Genomic DNA, 19061 nt, shown 5'->3' with positions numbered 1-19061 from the left:
CATATTTTCCCCCCAAGATGGGGTAAGGGTTGGGATGGAAGAAACGGAGTTGTAAGTTGTGTGCGATTTTATATTTTACGGTTGTTTATGTATTATAACAAACTTTCTCTGTGTAGTAATGTTTGCCACTTGCCACTGGTCCATGATTAACATTCAGTTTGCTACACAAATTTTGACATTTTAAACAGCGATTCTGCAACCTGGTTTGTTGACTTGTATATTTGATTGTTTCAATTTACTAGATTAGCTGAATGTTAAATTTTCAAACCAACAGCAGGAACTTCAGTGTATTTATTTATTTTTTTTCTGGTAATGAAACCAAGGAATTCTGAAATGGTGCCCTAAGCACAGCTCGCAAGCCTGAAGAAACCTGCAAAGAGAAGACAATGGGAAGAATTGTTTGTAGAGGTGGGAGGAAAACCCCAGACGAATATTCTGGGACCCCCCCCCCCAAGGAATCAGGTAGGGACTGAAAACCCAATCCACATGTGGCCCAGGCGGGATTCGAACCCGGGTCACAGCGGTGAAGGCGAGGAAAGTACCGCAACACCAATCTGACAAGTGGCCTGCTAGAAGTTCTAGCTCCGTTCTGCATAATTGCCCTGTGCAGAGGAGATGATAAAGTGATATACCTCAGCAAGACTAGACTAAGCCTGTGTCTAAATTACTTGACTATGGCTCGGAATAACACACGAGTCTATGGTAAGTGACTGCAGTTACTTCCATAGGCGTGTGTGTAACTAGCCGTAGCCAAGTGCTTTACAGTGACTGTGTTTCCTTTGCAGTGTTTTACGGAACAGTCACCCTTACTTCAGACAATTCAGCCCCTGAATACGGAAGCGATGTTCACCTCAAATGCACAGCCCTCGATGATACAGTCTACCGCATGGATTGGTACTGGATGCCGCTCAATGGCACATCAGATTCCAGTGTCTATGTGGTCGATTCTAATTATGTCTATCAGACATCTCACATCGGCGGTACGTCGCCCCTCGACATTGTGAATTTCCAGAGCGAGGATTTAGGGATATATTTGTGTGTCATCAACTGGTGGTCTGCAGTGGCTAACGTGACATTGGGACCGGAAAGAGGTAAAGAAAGTATCATTTTTTTTCAGCTCATCAGCTCACTAAATCATTCATGCAATTTGTGTTTGATAGGGTGGTTGATCTCTCACAGATTAAAGGATAGTTACTATAAAGAGGAGTTTGGTGTTCATTAAACTGAGTGGGCAATATAATAAGTCCGACGCCTCATAAGTCCGAAATTTCGGACTTATGAGGCGTCTGACTTATGAGGCATAACATTTATTTATTTTGCCTCATAGGTCCAACGCCTCATAAGTCCGATGCCTCATAATTAAGTCCGATGTCGGAAAAACGAAGCATACGAGGCGTCAAAGCTATGAGGCGTTGGAGCTATGAGGCGTCGGACCTATGAGGCGTCGAACTTATGGGCCTTTATTTGGTTGGGGGATGCGATTTTGTCGGACTTATGAGGCATCGGACCTATGAGGCGTCGGACTTATGAGCAGACCCAAACTGAGATGGTGTGATTGCAAGATGGGTCAATAACACAAAAAATGATGTTCTTGGTCAATTTATTTGATCCCATCTACAGTGGCCACAACTATAGAGCCAACAACTTCATCAGCCACTACTCAAGCAGATGATGCATCGACCACAGCCACTACTCAAGCAGATGATGCATCGACCACAGCCACTACTCAAGCAGATGATGCATCGACCACAGCCACTACTCAAGCAGATGATGCATCGACAACAGAGGTGCCATTCACAACTGAATCTTTTGCCACGGTCACCCCAACATGGTGTGCATTAGGAGATGTAGACACCCTACAGGTATGAAAAGAAAGGCGTTTTCACACCAGAGACTCTCAACCTGGGTTGAACTCAACCCTGGGTGAACCCAGTGCCGCCCTGGGGTTGAGTTTTTTATTTCTCCACCCTGCATTGTTTCAGACTTGTTTCGTGAAAAACAAGCTTATTCCACTCGGTGGCTTCTCTTTTGAACCCTAGCGAGAGTTCAACCCCAGGTGAAAATCTCAACCCTGGTCTGGAGCAGAGTTGAGTTCAACCCGGGGTGAATCAATCTCATGGTTGACGCAGGGTTGGTGCAGGGATGACTATTTTCAAGTATGAAACACTTCATGTTTTCAACCCTGCGTCAACCCCTGAGATTTGTTTATTGTGAAAAAGGCCTTGCTCTACAACAAATTTCAATTAATTTATCCTAACAAAATTCAAATTTCTATGTTTTGTTTTAAAACATCTATGTAAAATTTGCCCCACGGGACCCAACATTATAGAAGATATTAGAAACTTGGAGCTTTTGGAGGTACGGTACCGTAATTGTTTTTTTTCCACAGGAAGCGATTGCATGCGGTGAAACGACCCGTATTGATGTTGAACCAGGCAATCTAACTGATGCTAAGAGAGAAGAACTGGTTGATTTCTTGAAGTTCATTGCGACACAGCCCGCAGAGCAGCTGACAACAATCTCAGATACCGTTGCAGTTACAAAGGTAAAACCATGCATATGGTTTGAAGTTTAGAATACTACTTCGTAGTAGTTAAAATATACTTGGCAAGGTAAATGAAAATGTATTTGTCTGATCGCAAAAACTCACATCAATTCTAATATTACATAAAATCCTACTCATTTTCCCATTGTAATTTTTGCTGATTTGATTATTGAAAATGCCAAATTCTTCTTGTCCAAAATCACTTTAATTCAGAAGAGGTTGCTTAAAAATGTCACAAATGGTTGCTCAATTATAAAGGAATTTTTCATGACATTTTGAGATTGTATACAGTCTACATAAACTTGTCTTTAAAAAGTACTTTACAGAATTCAGTGAATTCAGTGAATTCATCTTATCGCAATGTGATTAATTAGAAATTGTTAACTAACTTTATTTTTAGACTGTTTTGATGGCGTTTGCTAAACTAACAGATCCTGACCAAAGTTTGGTAAGTAATTTTAACTTTAGGGTAAACAAATCCAGTAGGTAATTTTAACCTTAGGGTAAAAAACAATCCAACCACTTGAGTTTTGCTTCAATTTGCATCTTAAACATGAGGTTATAGCTGTAAATAGTGATTACAATTGTTTTTCTCTTTTATTTTAGACAGAAGTCACTGCGACACTGTACAAGAGAATTAATAATTTTAAATTGCTTTTTGATATAATTTAAGTCTGAACTTTAAAAGACTTTTGAAGGGTTTTATAGAAACCTCACCGATTTTAGTGTCAATTAATTAAGACTTCCATTTTTAATGTAAAAAGTATTGTTGTTGGTTCAATTCTAAGATTGAAAAAGCACTTTTGTTGAGCTCCTCTTTCGGGGCTTGGAATATTTTGGCTTTTTGAAATCGGATAGATACATGTATCCTCACTATATATAAGCTTTTCTTGTTACATTTTCAGTCGGTTCAGGGAGAAACAGCTATTGTAGCCGATACCGAAGAAGCGTTGAAGATGTTGGCTGGAACTCTGGCACCCAAAACCTGTGCAACAATTGGACACCAGACCGGCAGTAAGTCTGATTTGTGTCTGTCTAGTGTCATAAAAGCTAGACGTGAAATATTTTGAAAGTTATTATGTACTTTTAAACCACACATTTTAAAGGGAATAAAAAAAGCGTTCCAAATATCATAAAAATTTGTCATTGCATTTCTGAGATCTACAGGGTGGGGAGATGTCAGAATCCCCCTCCCCAACCCCAACCCCAGCCCATCCCCGTCCCCACCCACCCATCCCTCCCCACCCCAACCCCTAGTTTCCTACCCCTACCCTAACCCCACCCTACCCCACCCACTCACCCACTACTCCCCACCAGACCCCACCACACCCTTCCATTCATCCCCTCTCCACCCACCCCACCCCCTTGGCTGTTAGATGGCCACGAAAAACAAATCCCCTTTATTTCCTTGCAGGTGCAAGTCTGTGCAATTCTCTTAACATTGATCAGTCGGATGGCTACACCTTCAAGCACCAAGTGCCCCTGAGCTACGATGCAGACGGCAATGCAATCGGTACCTTTGAAGAAAGCCTGGAGTTTGACTTGCTAGATCTGGATAAGGATGCAAGTAAGAACAAACCAGGAGTAGGGTTGTGCAGTGGTACTGTCCTCACCTTCCACCTCTGTGTCCAGGGTTCAAATCCCACTTAAGTCAAGTTTTTAATCGGTTGTTTCTGGGGAGCTTCCTTGCATGTAGTCTTGGATCTCCCCTACCTCTAAAAGTGACACTTCTTCATTGTCTTCTCTCTGACGTTATTTCAACCAAGTTTCCAAGGAACAGCATCTTCCTTTACTTTCTTGTCTATGGGCTCTGTGCGTGAGCAAGAGAGGGCGCTTTAAAATAAATTATTTTGAATATGCAAAATGCGTGAGCACCAGGCATCATTAGCAATGCATTCAAACGTTAATCCCAATGGTCTCCCCCAACTCCCCTTTCTGACTGTTGAGGGCGTACTCGTGCATGGAGCCCATGGTTCCAGACCAGTGAATAGATCGACTGCCAGAGACCTCAATGGTAATTCCCAAATGTATTACACACAACTCTCCAAAGTGTTTAAGACGCCCATCAAGTTAAAGCTTATACTTTATCATCTTTCATTTTCTGTTCGATTGTTTTAGGGTTGACTAATGACTTTTGGGAGAAAATTCCATCCAAAGATGATCACCCCTCAAGTAGTCCTGAAGCCCATCACCATTTAGAAGAAGGACCCTTATTAGCTCCATTGCAAAATAGAGCCATTTTAGGGCTTAACTTCATCAGAATTTCACAGAAATGCGAGCTTGTATTCCTGTGAACGGCTCCCTTCTTTTTTTTACAAACCCTCAAGTTCATGACCCACAAAAGCTCTAATACTGGAGAGCTTGGCACTTTGCGGCCTGTTTACTGGCCTGCACCCCGTCAAGTTATCTGCCGGTCTTAAATGAAATGAAACCAATGCACTGTGACAAGATTGACTAGTAGCCTGTCTCCAGTTTCAGTTATAATAGAGAATGTTATTCATTGTTACTTTGAGAACTGATCTGTTTGTTTCTTTGACAGAGAATGCGAGTGTGATTGTTTTGAGGAAGGAAAGTACTGCACAAAACATTGACAGAGTTAAAGACCTGGATCAGGATGGGTAAGTGCACATTCCATTCTTCTGCTTTTCTTATGTGGTCTAGATTCTTATGGACATATCGAGGGGATTTTTCAAACCTTGACTTGGTTTCGGTTATATAATTTAAGATCACCGATGCAGTTTTTTTCAAAGTCAGAATTAAAGTTGCATTGCTAGAGTCCACGGCAGTCTTAAGATACTTGCAACCTTCATACGATGGTATTTTGTCTGTGAACTTCAGTCGAACTCTATCGGCGCGGCTAGTATAAGACCAGTACGTAATCGGCCGGGTTCCGACATATCTAGCGACTTGAAGGTTACGTTCTCCACCGTTATTCATGTATGCGTGCAGCGTAATACATATGCAGTGCATTTTTGCGGTAGGATCCAATGGCGCACTGCAATGCAAATAAGAACTCGTTCATTCCGTTGCACAGGGAGTTCTTATACGTCGGGACATGTTTGCAGATCGGGCGACGTTTTAACGGCCAAATCACTCAGCTTGGTCAATTGTGTATAGAAATGAAATGTATCATTGTGATATCCTTGATTTATTTGAGTCGTGTTTGCCCGATAATGAATTTTGGAATGTGACACAACCCAAAGAATAAACCATCGAAGTAATGAGAATGACCTTCCGTAGCTGCCTAGAATACACGAAATCTGAACCAATCAGAGTGCTCGCATAGAATTCGCTAGCGATTCAAAATATTTCCATATGTTGTGTACAAAATAGAAAACGTTTTCGCCAAGTCGGTTATTGAACATCAATAGTCAGCATCATTTGGTCTGGGAACCAGCCATGCGCACATTGCAGTGATATTTTGCGTGCGTGGAACCAGTAACCGGGACCGTACGTACGTGAACAATAGCTGACTTGGCACCAAGTCTAACAAGCTGGCAAATCGGCAAGGTTTCAGACCTGCAACTTTTGGAGTCAACGTCAGATGTAGGTACATGATGCCACTAGTTTCGTTTTTGTGCAGTAAATCCCATAGCAAGGCCTGTCAGCGTCAGCCGTTATGTCTCTCATGTATCGCAGTCTAAAGGTACCTTAAAATGGATGGATTTGGACAATTAAACTATACCTTGTTAGAAAGGTGATGAATAGGCCAACAAGCTGACAAATCGGCGAGGCTTCAGACTTGAAAATTTTGGAGTGACGTCAGATGTAGGTACATGATGCCACTAGTTTCGTTTTTGTGCAGTAAATCCCCATAGCAAGGCCTGTCAGCGCCAACCGGCATGGCTCTCATGTATCGCAGTCTAAAGGTGCCTTAACATAGATGGATTTGGACAAACTATAGCTTGTTGGAAAGCTGATGAATAGGCCAACAAGCTGGCAAATCAGCAAGGCTTCAGACTTGAAAATTTTGGAGTGAGCGTCAGATGTAGGTACATGATACCTCTAGTTTCGTTTTTGTGCAGTAAATCCCATAGCAAGGCCTGTCAGCGCCAACCGGCATGGCTCTCATGTATCGCAGTCTAAAGGTACCTTCACATGAGTGGTTCTGGACAAACTATAGCTTGTTGTAAAGCTGATGAATAGATGGAACTAATGAATTGATTGGTGATTGACTTGTGATGGGCTTGTGATGGACATGTGATTGACTTGAAAGTTTTGTAGTTGACCTGTGATCGACTTGTTTGGCGTGTTATTGACTGATATGATTTACTTCTAATTGATTTGTGATTGACTTGTGATTGATATGTAATTGATTTGTAATTGACTGATGATTGACTGAAAATCTTGTGATTGACTTGTGATTGATTATTGATTGACCTTTGATAGACTTGTGAGACTTGTTAATGACTTGTAATTGAATTGTGATTGACTTGCGATTGACTTGTGATTGATATGTAATTGATTTGTAATTGACTTATGAAGAATTAAAGCCTTGTGATTGATTTGTTAGTGATTTGTGGATTACTTGTGTTGGACTTGTGATCGGCTTGTAATCAATTTGTGTTTGACTGAAAGTCTTGTGATTAACTCGTGGTTGACCTGTGATTGACCTGTGATTGACTTGTGATTAACTTGTGATTGACTTGTGGTTGACCTTTGTATATATTGTACCCCACTAGAATTGTTACCATTAGCAAGGCCAATTAAAATTCCTTGAAATCAGTGGCGTAGCAACGGGGGGCGTGGGAGGGGGACAGCCCCCCCCCATGAAACCTTGTCGCCCCCCCCCAGTCGGCCCCACTGAGATTTTGAGTTTCTAAAAAATAATCATTGATCTACATGACGCCATGGGCGTCAATCCTGGGGGACAGGGGGACTGGTCCCCCCCTACTTTTTGAAGGGTGGGGGACACAATATCAAATGTCGCCCCCCCCCCGATTTTTGAACTCGTGTCTCATTTACAGGGCCCTATTATGTACTACAATGTATCTTTTGCTTAGAAAATATTGGTTAAAGTGGTCAGAAATTGCCTCAGATAGCACCACAGAGCATTTAGAATCCAAAATGTTTCGGGGCCCTTAAGCGGGTCCCGAACCCCACGCCTATAGCTCAGAATTCTGGTAGCTGGTTCAATGACTCCAACCTCGAAAACAATGTTCAAAAAATTGTCATGGCTTTAGCTGAGAAAACCTCGAAAATTATGTTTAAATTATTATCTTTTGTGCTAAGATAATTATTGGTTAAAGTGGTAAGAAATTGCCTCAGATCACGCCACAGAGCATCAAGAATCCATTTTTTTTTCGGGGCCCTTAAGCGGGCCCCGAACCCCACGCCTATAGCTCTGAATACCGATAGCTGATTCAATGACTCCAACCTCGAAAACAATGTTCAAATAATTAGGTTATGCTCAGAAAATATTAGTTAAAGCATGGAGGAAAGTGGTAAGAAATTGCTTCAGATCACACCACAGAACATCTAGAAACAATTTTTTTTCGGGGCCCTTAACCGGGCCCCGAACCCCCACGCCGTAAGGGCTTCGCGCTACGCGCTCGCATCAGTTCTGATCAAGGTATGTCCCCCCCCCCCACTTTTGAGAAGCGATTGACGCCCCTACATGACGCCCCTACATAAATGTTCCAGCCCCCCCCCCAGCGGCCCCCCCCCCACTGAAAAATTCCTGGCTACGCCACTGCTACAACCTCTAGTTTTCTTTGTTTTTCTTGCAGCAACCTTCAAGCTTCCAATGAGACTCAGATACAGCTGAACAGTGCTCTACTGACTTTCTCTGTGTTTGTAGAAGGCGATCGTACGTCAGTGCCCGTTACATTCAGTCTGTATCATCTGGAAGTAAGCGATAATAATTTTTCTTTTCTTTTTTCCTAATAAGTACAATATCGATTTTGATCTTAGATCACTGATCTCGAGAAAGTGTGTCTTAATTCTGTACACCCATTAAAAGCACTAAGTGAACATTTTGGTTACAATTTCAAGTAATGTTTATTCAATTATGTAATGCTGATGCATACGAATATAGTGTTTTAAATTTGAAACTGCAAACTTGACAGCATATTAACACAAATTTTTTGGAAGATCACAATGTTGCATTTACGGGATGCATGGTTTGGCGAAAATGCATGAAAGCCTGAGGTTTTCCGAAATGTCTAATTGTGTCTTTTGTTTCAATTTGTTAAGAATGCGAATGATGAATCAATGAAAGGCGAGAGTTCAACCGTCAACATCAGCAGACAGTCATTATGTGTCTTTGTGGATGAGACAGATGACCAAGATGTGTAAGCTCCCGATTTGTGTCTTTTCAAATCTGAATCTAAAAGTGGAAGGGGCGGTTATAGGCTCATAAGTCTAAACATTTCTCTCGGCAGAGTTTTGTCTTGAGACTGCGCGCGGGTTAGCGCATTATGGACACGTTAATTAACCCTAAAAGGGCCGGGTTATTTTGACCAACTCTCAGCCGGGGGGGGGGGGGGGTGAATTCCGCCCCCCCCGAGATCTCGGCCATCGAGTGACAAAAAATTGAAACTCAGTACATGCACAGAGCAACTCATCATAAACATACCCAAGAAATTTCATGACTAAAAGTCAAAGGGTTTTGGAATTATGGCTAATTAATTATTCATATGTACGAATGATTATTCTGCTATGTGTACACAACGTATATGGGAACATTCAGTTTTGACGGCGCGTAGCGTCGGAAAATTTTTGCGCAAGGCTCGAGGCTAAAAAGTCATAACAGCTCGGGTCGCGAAAACATTTTTTTTTAAGGCTATCGCGGAAAAAGTCGGGGGGGGGGGCCGGCTCTTTTAGGGTTAAGCTAATTTAAATAGCAATCCATACATGTACAAATAAAGTTTTGCATATCACCATGAAAGTAATGATCGGTGGCATATGAAAGTAATGATCGGTGCACCTTGGGGTGCACACATTTTTCAAAGGGGGGGGGGTTTGAATTCTATTTCAGATTTTAAAATGGGGGGGGGGGGGGCACATGGCTGGAAAATTTCCAAAACAACTTTTTGTCTTTGTCTATATTTGCTTTAGAAATTTTAGGTTTATTTGTTGGTTATGTACTTTTCCCTTAGGCAATGGTCATCGTGGGGTTGTAAAGTGCTATTGGACAGATCAACCAGCAAGTATACATACTGCACCTGCAACCATTCCACTAGCTTTGCCGTTCTCATGCAAGTCACGCCCTTCAAGGTAAACTTTTGCAATTTGGTTAACTTTTTTAGAAAAAAAGGATCATAGAATGTCATTTTTTTATATGCTATCTTCCAAATGACTTAGAAAAGATTGATTATTGTGTTCCTTTTAAAATCAGGGAAAAAATTGATATAATTGGTTCATCATACTTTATGCTAGAAGGAAACAAATTTTACTACAGTTTCATTGCAATATTTTCTGTTGAACTCAAATGAATGTGCTTAAAATACAATTAGCGTGAAGTATTAATTGGTTGAATGTTACAACCTTTGTTTTGAAACGTAATGCAACAGTTTTAAATTTTTCTGTAAATTTTAAAATTGTTCTGTAAATCACAGTAGCAAAGTAGTTTCAAAGGGTTAAACCTAAATGATGTATATCACTAGTACTGTAAACCTGGTTCATGGAATGAGCGTTACTTCCTGCACATATAAAAATAAAAATGTCATATTTAATTTGCAGATTTCTACAGCAGATTCATTGGCCTTGACCTGGATCACTTACATCGGCTGTGGTACATCAATGATCATGCTAGTACTGATGTTAGCAGTATTCCTGTACTTGGGGTAAGTAGAAATCAAAACAAAGTAGCACAAAGGGCAAAACCAGACCTGAATTTACATCTCTCCAACGTAAAATTCCACCCAAAAAGTCAAAAAGCAAGTTTGGTCAGCCGACTTACCAGTGGTTGACACTTGATGTACATTAATTGTGCCTGTGGCAAAAACCTGATTTGGATGTGCCCAGATTTAACTTTGTCAAAGTTCCCACCAAATAAAACATGAATATTACGTAGAGGTTCAATTTGATACTGTTGTTTTCTTTCATTAACCATAATAATTAACTTATAAGCTTGGTATACTTGGTGCTGTTCCAGGGCTTGCAAGAATAAAAATCACCATTAAATATGCTCAGATGGGACTCAAACCCTAAACCTTTTGCTTAATAACGCATATGAAACTTTTCCCTTTCTATTTTGACTGGAAACAGCACTCACAATTTAAAGGTGCTCTTTATGTTTTAATTCAAGTTGTTACCTGCACACCAAATCACATGTAGAGCTGGTCTTTGGTCTTTTCACGTAATCGCAAGATTTTATAACAATAGAGAAATATATATCTGGCCATCATCTCTTGTATGTGGATTTATTACCTTGAGTCTTATCAGACTATTTTGGCATATTCTTTTTAAAACCATGGTTTCCATCTGGATTCTGTACCAGTTTTTCATTTTCTTCCGTTGCTGCAGGAGGATGCTACAATCTGGCCGTTCCTTCATCCACACAAATCTGGCGATTGCAATCTTACTCGCGCAGATCCTGTTCATCGCTGGCATTGACAGAACTGAAAACAGGGTGAATATAATTTACATTCCAAATGGATGATACACAAAAAGGGGGTTGGGACTTCCCTTGGAAAAATCCCTCCCCCCAAAAAATTAAATAAATACAAACATAGCAATAATTGCTTGTAAACTTTTAAGGATTATTTGTAAAATGTAAAGAAAAACATTATTCTGGGTTAAGGCTCGTCTTAGAGTATTACACATGTGATTGTTAAAAAGAAATTTTTCATGCTAAGGATACTGTTAAGTAAAGCAACTTCAGGTACGTACTTTACATACACCCGGGGACAGACAGACAAAGGGCCACAACAGATTCTTTTTGTTGTCCTTGAAGGTAAATCTTTTGTTGAAAACGGTTCTCAATCTTGATTTGTGTGCCTAATTATGGGAGAGTGTTAATATTATAAGGGCAAAGGAAAAGACAAAGGCTTGTCTTCGAGAGTTATATATGACTGTGAGTATGTACTTTACTTACACCCTGAGGACCAACGGACGGGTTAGAAATGCATGGTCCTCTGTAGTAAGTTTATGTTGTTAGTCTATTGGAGAGTGTTACAGGGACAAAGAGAAAGACAATGGCTTGTCCTCGAGAGTTATGTAAAACACGACTGTGTGCACAGGAAAACAACAAGTGACCATGCAGCCAAAATCTCATGCAATGAAGTTCGATTGCGGCCAGTTGTTCTCTGAGGAATTTTTCCTCTCGTCGCTCATCAATTTACTAAGCTTTTTCTTCCCACTTAGTATGCAATTTGATAAAAAACTTAACAGTTTATGATGAAATTTGTTTTGCTGGGTGTTGTTTTGCTTACAGGGTGTGTGCAAGGCCGTGGCCCTCCTTCTTCATTTCTGCTACCTGTCCGTCTTTGCTTGGATGCTAGTTGAAGGTGTCCATTTGTACATGAAGATAGTCAAGGTGTACGGCAGTGAGAACATCAAGATGTATCCCTATCTCTTCATTGGCTGGGGCATCCCTGTCATCATCACCTTGATATCATTTGGAGCTAGTAATGACGGCTATGGGACGGGGAATAGGTAAGGATTTCACAAGTCAATCACAAGACAATTACAAGTCAGTCACAAGTCAGTCACAAGTCCATCACAAGTCAATCATAAGTGATAAGTCAATTACAATTCAGTCACAATTAAGACAATCAGAAGCCAGTTACAAGTCAGTCACAAGTCAGTCACAATTAAGTCACAGGCCAATCCCAAGTCAGTCGTAAGTCAAGTACAATTCAGTCACCAGTCAATCATAAGTCAATCATAAGTCAATCACAAGTCAATCACAAGTCAGTCACAAGTCAGTCAGTAGTCAGTCACAATTTAGTTATAAGTCCATCACAAGTCAATCATAAGCAAGTACAATTCAGTCACAAGTCCATCATAAGTCCATCACAAGTCAATCACAAGTCAACCAAAAGTCAACCAAAAGTCAATCACAAGTCAGTCACAAGTCATTCACAAGTCAGTCACAAGTCAATCACAAGTCAATCACAAGTAGGTTGCAATTAGGAATGAACCATGACAAAGGAATGACGTCATCACAGTTCATTTGAACAGCTTTGTCGCTTGACTTGAGACTTGAAGACTTAGAATTGCCTTTTGACAACTTGTGATGACATATGTTTGACCTGGTGACTTACGAAAGCTTATTAGTTACAACCTTGTTGTGATGTCACGGGCTATTTGTTACACATTTAGGTAATCGTTACTTTTAGGACACCTCTATTTTGCTACGAGTTCTGTTCAAAACTGACTTTAGCAGATGACTGTCCAGTACCAAAGTGACTTTTGCAGGCTAGAGCAGTCTTTTTACTTCAGATAAACTCATGTTAGTTGTAATTTTGAAAGCACTTTCAAAGAAAATGTGACTTTTCTACCTTTTTTTGCAGTTCGCCATCTTACTTTTTTAATATATTTTCTGTTTGTCATCGTCGTCTTTTACCCCTCATAAATCAAAGCCCTGCACTCTTTCTACGAAATTAAACCTGCTGATATTCAAGAAGTGTCATTGCCAAATGTTCAAATGTGCCAAGAAATATCAGAATGTCACTTTTGAGTGTCAGTTAGTCAGTTGTTTTGGTGAGTCTTTTAACCTTATATAGGAAAGGGGTCCTAAAGGTAAGGATTACCCACATTTATGTTGATAAACTCCCGGGTATGGTGGAGAAGGGCCGTGAGGCACATCCCGGCTCTATAGTGTTACATTACAAAATTACATCTAGCACATGAAACTTTAGAGGTATATGTACAAGCGAAATGTCCCATCCTATAGCTAATTCCATATCCAAACAAGATAAGGTGTTCGACTTCCTATTTGGCACGAAAAAACGCAACCTCTTTCTCAACCGAACCAGTTGCAACACATTACAAAGGAAGGATTGTAGGAGAGGAGGGGAGGAATTATTTTCAAACTACACTTTCATGTTTGTCTTTTGAAGCCGTGACATAAAATGACACACACATCTATCAATACGCATTCCTGCCTTCGGATTGGCCTAACAATTTGGCGGCAACCCGCTATCGATGATTGGCTGCCTACAATCCCAACGCTGATTGGCTGCCTAGAATCCCGACTGCTGCAATAAATTGCGAGCTATTCATATTACGTCCGCAATCGTGAGATATAAAAAGGCTAGCATGGAAATTTGCACACGGCACCAAACCAATGTTTTCCGTTGAGTATAATGGATTTTATCAATTACTTGATAAAATGGCTCAATCAAAAAGTTCTCTTTTCAATGAAAAAAATCCACAATTGTAGTGTATTTAGACTGCAAGATTAAGCAGTGTCTGATGGTTGGATATCGCAAGCTCAGTGGTGAATAGTGATTGCACTCTTAAAGTCCTGTGTTTTAAGGAGCTTGTGAAAATGATTCTTCCAAGCTCTTGGAAAATCCTGTATTATAATTTATGACTATTTTCAAAAGTCTCATTTTTTCCCCTCTTGTCCAGCTGTTGGCTTGACACATCCTCTGGCTTGATCTGGGCATTTGTTGCCCCAGCACTCCTTGTCATTGTGGTAAGTGTTGACATTTTTTTGTCCAGGATAATTTGTAATTTAGTCAAAAACTCACAAGCCAATCCAAAAGTAAATTACGAGTCTGACCATGCAGAGCAATTGCAGATGATGTTAAGAGGCATTGTAATCATTTTTTACAAAACTATATTGTCTTCCCTTTACATAAGAGAAATACACTAGAATTAATGTTTATATCTCAGATATCAAAGTTACAATTTCATAAATTATCAAGTTTCTGAAAAAAAGAACTCGACGTTTTGGGCAGTGTGCTCTTTCCGAAACGTCGAGTTCTACGCTCAACCAACGATTCTTTTCAGAACCACACTTCTTCCGAGAAGAAAAATATCTTTCCACATGGTATCACCCGCCAACTTTATAATTTATCTCATCCGCCATGCAAAGCTTTATATATATTACAATTGCATGTTCATTGAAGGCCTGGGATTTGCAACCCCCACTTTTGCTCTAAAAAACACTCCTATCCCCTCCCCCTCCCATGTCTGCAGAACTCAGCTTCCAAAATGCAGACTTTCAGATGACAAATGTGATCTTCTCATATTGATACCATTCCACAGATTAACATGATAGTTTTGGCGATGGTTGTGCGCATTATCATCAAATCTGCCCACTTAAGACAGGAGAAGAAGTATGATCACATCAAGTAAGTTCCTTTTTGTTCATAAACAAAAGTTATGTTTTCATTACAAATGCATTAGCTGTGCTCTTCAACAAATTTGACAATTTGGTTCCTCCTCACAAAATTTTCAAATTGTATGTTTTAAAATTAAAAAGAAATGCTTACGTTCTACTTTAGACTCATCTCTGAAAAGGCTGTCACTAGCTGTGGGTTGCTTTTGCACATAGATAGAATCCACCCTGCTTTTAACATCAGTGATGGTTATGAAAATAATTGGTGCTTTCAACCCCCTCCCACACCCCATCCCCCTCTTGAGCCAAAGGTGGACCCGCCCCTGCTCAGCTATATTTTTTAAGCAGCAAAAATGTCCCTAAAAAGTTGATCAAATCTTTTCCAATCCAACCAGACAACGTGAATTACTCCATAACATTGATAAGTTGATACCACTCTCTCTGTTATTTCAGAGCTGGTATCAAGGGCGCCCTCATGCTGCTGCCTATCCTAGGTCTGACCTGGGTCTTCGGACTGCTGGCTGTCAACAGCGCCCTCACTGTATTCCAGTACCTCTTCACCATCTTCAACTCATTCCAGGGGCTGTTCATCTTTCTGATCAACTGCGCCTTCAACTCGGAGGTTAGAAAATTCTCATGTTTTAGGGTCAAAAACACCCAATGATCTGTAAAGGCTTTATGTTGGCAATTCCAGCATCATATAATGTTCATCAAATAAAAATGTGTTTTGGAAAATCTTACACATTCATCATCTAGTAATGGTCAAGGAGATTACAGACTAGAAGTTTGGAACCATTTCAATCAATCATTAATTGGATACCATGTTTAATTGGCTCTGTGTGTTACTAATATTACATTGCACAGTATTTTACAAAACTTATGTGTGTCATAAAAACCTTGTCTCATATTACTATATAATACTACAACACTGTAAAACTGATGGTGCTTGTTTAAAAAAAACGTTTTCTTAAAAAACCTCAAATGTTGTGACCAGGATTAAGAATGTTGCTTACTGAAAGGTTTTAACCAGGGGAAATTGTTAACTTGCTCTTAAAAACAAATACCCTCCATTCCCCCCCCCCCTCCCAAAAACAAGAACCCAACATTTTCTTGTTCACTTTGTTGTCCTACAATGAGATTGTATTCTAAACAAGTCTCAAAGTTTAAGTATTTCGACATGTTTTCTTGATCTGCTGGTTTTAAGGAACGAGTACTAGTGTGGTTCTTCAAGCTCAGAAAAATTGATTTTCAGAAAAAGATGCTGTGTGCTGGCTAGTTCAATGCAACAAAATAAATTTTGAAATTTTGGATATTTTCTTTAATAATTATTAGGTGAAAGCTGCATTTGTACGCAAGAGGGAAAAGCAACGAATGGCCAAAGACAGAGAAACACTGGTAATATAATTTATCTGTTTTTTGTGGGTTTTCGCCTTTGACAAAGAAACCCCCAGCTTTTTTCTTTTTTTTTAAGATTTGTACATTTTAGGTCAATCCAGTCAGTAAGCAGATTAAAGCATTTTTAAAAATTCGTTTTCATGTTTTTTTCAGACTAGTGTATTTTGTTTCGTTGTGCACAAGATCAAATTTTGAACAGAAATCAAATTTTGAAAAAGAAAAAATTATTTTGTGTTTCGTAAGACAGTATTTCAACTGAACCTGTATTTCATTTGTCTTTTAAAGGAGCATTCCATGACTGACCTTGAATTTCATTTGTCTTTTAAAGGAGCATTCCATGACTGACCTTGTATTTCATTTGTCTTTTAAAGGAGCATTCCATGACTGACCTTGTATTTCATTTGTCTTTTAAAGGAGCATTCCATGACTCGCCTTGTATTTCAGTTGTCTTTTAAAGGAGCATTCCATGACTGACCTTGTATTTCACTTGTCTCTTAAAGGAACATTCCATGACTGACCTTGTATTACATTTGTCTTTTAAAGGAGCATTCCATGACTGACCTTGTATTTCATTTGTCTTTTAAAGGAGCATTCCATGACTGACCTTGTATTTCATTTGTCTTTTAAAGGAGCATTCCATGTCCTTTGTGTACACAACTAAACTTGACACAAATGCTGAGAACACGTCTGACACCGGAGGGCGCTCTGATCATAATCCAAAGGAGCCCTACACTGACATCACCTCGCTTCGTTCAGGTGAAAAAATACCTCAGTTTCATTGGCCACTTGTTTTTTTGTTTTTTTTGTGTGAATTTTCTTTCCAATGATGCCTTCTGCTTTATCGCTTGACATAATCTCGTACTAACTGTCTGGATTAGAGACTAACTCACTTGTTTGTTGCCCTGGGCATGTATTGAAATGATGCTCATGTTGTTGTTGCATTGGACTCTGTAGTCTCCCTCTCCAGCCGTCCAGGGAGCAGCTCATCCCTCCTGGATGTTACTCAGCGAAAACACCTGGTAAGACAGTTAAATTGCTCCATCTGTGAAAGTGTATATTATGAGTATTACATCTCAATAGGTGTATTAGTTCTGGTGTTTTTAATTGTTGGGAGGGCTACATTTCCATTGAGTACCAAATATATTGCTTTTTATAAGAATTTTATCAAAAATAAATGTCAAAAAATCTGTTTCAGAAATATTTCCGCTTTTACATTAACTCCCCCCATGAAATAGGGACTACAGTAATACATCAAGAATTCCAGAATTTGTTGCTGTTTTCATTTTTTCCAAAAGTCAGACTTGTCAAAAGCTTTGTTTTATGACAAAGACTTTGAATATAGGCCTTGTCCTGATTTGTTCTCATTTAAAGGAATAATGATCTGAAAAAAAAATATGTGGTCTTTTTTGGGGGGCGGGGGTTGGTGTTTTTTTCTTCGCAGTCTTATTTATTTTATCAGACTTGCAAAAGATTGCCAAACTTGAATAGTTTTTCAATACTAGTTTTTAAAACTGTAAATTAAAGATAAAGGCATTTTTTGTTGTTTATCTTTGAACAGAAACGTCCACATAGTGGCAAGGTTTCACCAATGCCTAACACCGAGGATCTGGAGACCATCTAATGGACATCATCAGGAGACAGGCATTCACAAACAAGACATGGCAGGCCTGGCAAAGCTGACCAAAATCCTACACAATTGATTGAGAATGGCAGCCGCTGAAACCGTTCGTAGAATTAGCTTAAATTTACATGATTGCAATGAAAACCCCACTTTTACCATTTGTTATGAGATTTGACTAATCACCTAGACATGTATCATAAAAGTCATGAAACATATGGCACCAGACTACTTCATATGTAGTGTAGTACAAGATGAATAGATAAGTCTCACACAGCTTGTCCCAGCCGGCACTAAAATCCAATTGGATCAGCCAAAGGTCCTGTTGTAGTTTTAAAGTTTGGGACTCTCAATACTGTGTATGAGAGTCCAAAACTAAACGTATTCACATGCAATACAAGAAAATAGACTGGCACCTGAAACAACTAGTCCAACAACCCTTCAGTACTGCATGAATCAACTTGTGTCAATAGAAACATATGGCATGTCTGGTACTAGTCTCTATTTCTACACATTTCTCCATAGTTGGCCACCAGTTGGACCATGGTTGGGCATGTACCAGTCTAGTCTTTGTTTTCAAATTGAAATTACTTGACTTGCCTCTCATGTGCAGAATATTGAAAAAAGGTCTCCTTTCAAAATTGAATTGAGACCTCAAACTTGGCTGGTGAAATACTGAGGACCTTGTCTTTGCCTCATGACAATTTTGTCAGGCAAAGAGTAAGTAAAGTTGGCCTGATTTCGTTATGCACGTTTTTCAGCATTCAAGGTCCCGTTGGTGTCCCATTGAGTTCCATTGAAAACTGTAATGGAACTTTGAATAAAAAATAATCACAATGACAGTCAGTGAGATAGGTAACCAGTCCAATTGACACATGACAGTCAGTCAGTCAGTCATATTTGACAGTTATTTAATCAGTAGACTTGCATAGACTTTTTAGTTCATATGTTTATGTTTGAAAGTATGTAGAGTTAGGACTCTTATGATTGTAAACCGGCGCAGTAGCTGTCAACTGGTAGCTTAAACTTGTAAGCAGTCTCATCCACTTGCACAGAAGTGGCAAGCTTGTAGTGCATGCATGAAGCTTTTGCGAATTTTATCATGCAATACATCCATTAAGAAAATGTGTCATAGAAGTCTACGGAATTCTACAGAGGAAACCCATTTCTATAGACACTTCTAAAAAATGTAAAGCTCTATAGCAAAGCAGCGACATGGTAGCATATAAAACTATATGAAGTGTTATACTAATACTACACAACTT

At 39.6% G+C, this 19061-nt stretch overlaps 1 protein-coding gene across 1 annotated transcript; it reads left to right on the top strand.

Moving 5' to 3' along the window:
- The first annotated feature begins 793 nt into the window (after nucleotides 1-793).
- LOC119727173 (adhesion G protein-coupled receptor E3-like) lies at nucleotides 794-18459 on the top strand. Its single transcript, XM_038199034.1, has 20 exons — nucleotides 794-1091; nucleotides 1621-1862; nucleotides 2390-2545; nucleotides 2946-2993; nucleotides 3451-3559; nucleotides 3960-4112; nucleotides 5085-5163; nucleotides 8275-8395; nucleotides 8741-8838; nucleotides 9646-9763; nucleotides 10229-10332; nucleotides 11015-11120; nucleotides 11925-12145; nucleotides 14069-14135; nucleotides 14711-14796; nucleotides 15237-15405; nucleotides 16116-16178; nucleotides 16808-16934; nucleotides 17133-17197; nucleotides 17737-18459. The coding sequence occupies exons 1-20, from the start codon at nucleotides 887-889 to the stop codon at nucleotides 17797-17799; spliced, it is 2400 nt and encodes a 799-aa protein (XP_038054962.1). The 5' UTR covers nucleotides 794-886; the 3' UTR covers nucleotides 17800-18459.
- The last annotated feature ends 602 nt before the right edge of the window (nucleotides 18460-19061 follow it).

The sequence above is a fragment of the Patiria miniata genome, unplaced genomic scaffold (genome assembly GCF_015706575.1).
Source record: "Patiria miniata isolate m_02_andy unplaced genomic scaffold, ASM1570657v1 HiC_scaffold_20, whole genome shotgun sequence".
NCBI classification, from domain to species: domain Eukaryota; kingdom Metazoa; phylum Echinodermata; class Asteroidea; order Valvatida; family Asterinidae; genus Patiria; species Patiria miniata.
The sequence above is the reverse complement of the archived record's forward strand: the minus strand, read 5'-3'. Positions and strand labels throughout refer to the sequence as shown.

Bases quoted from the DNA above. Each gene is read 5' to 3' on its own strand.
- LOC119727173 (XM_038199034.1), top strand. From the start codon at position 887: ATGGATTGGTACTGGATGCCGCTCAATGGCACATCAGATTCCAGTGTC. The intron at 4,113-5,084 runs GTAAGAACAAAC...TTTCTTTGACAG, and splicing joins AGATCTGGATAAGGATGCAA to AGAATGCGAGTGTGATTGTT. The intron at 17,198-17,736 runs GTAAGACAGTTA...ATCTTTGAACAG, and splicing joins TTACTCAGCGAAAACACCTG to AAACGTCCACATAGTGGCAA.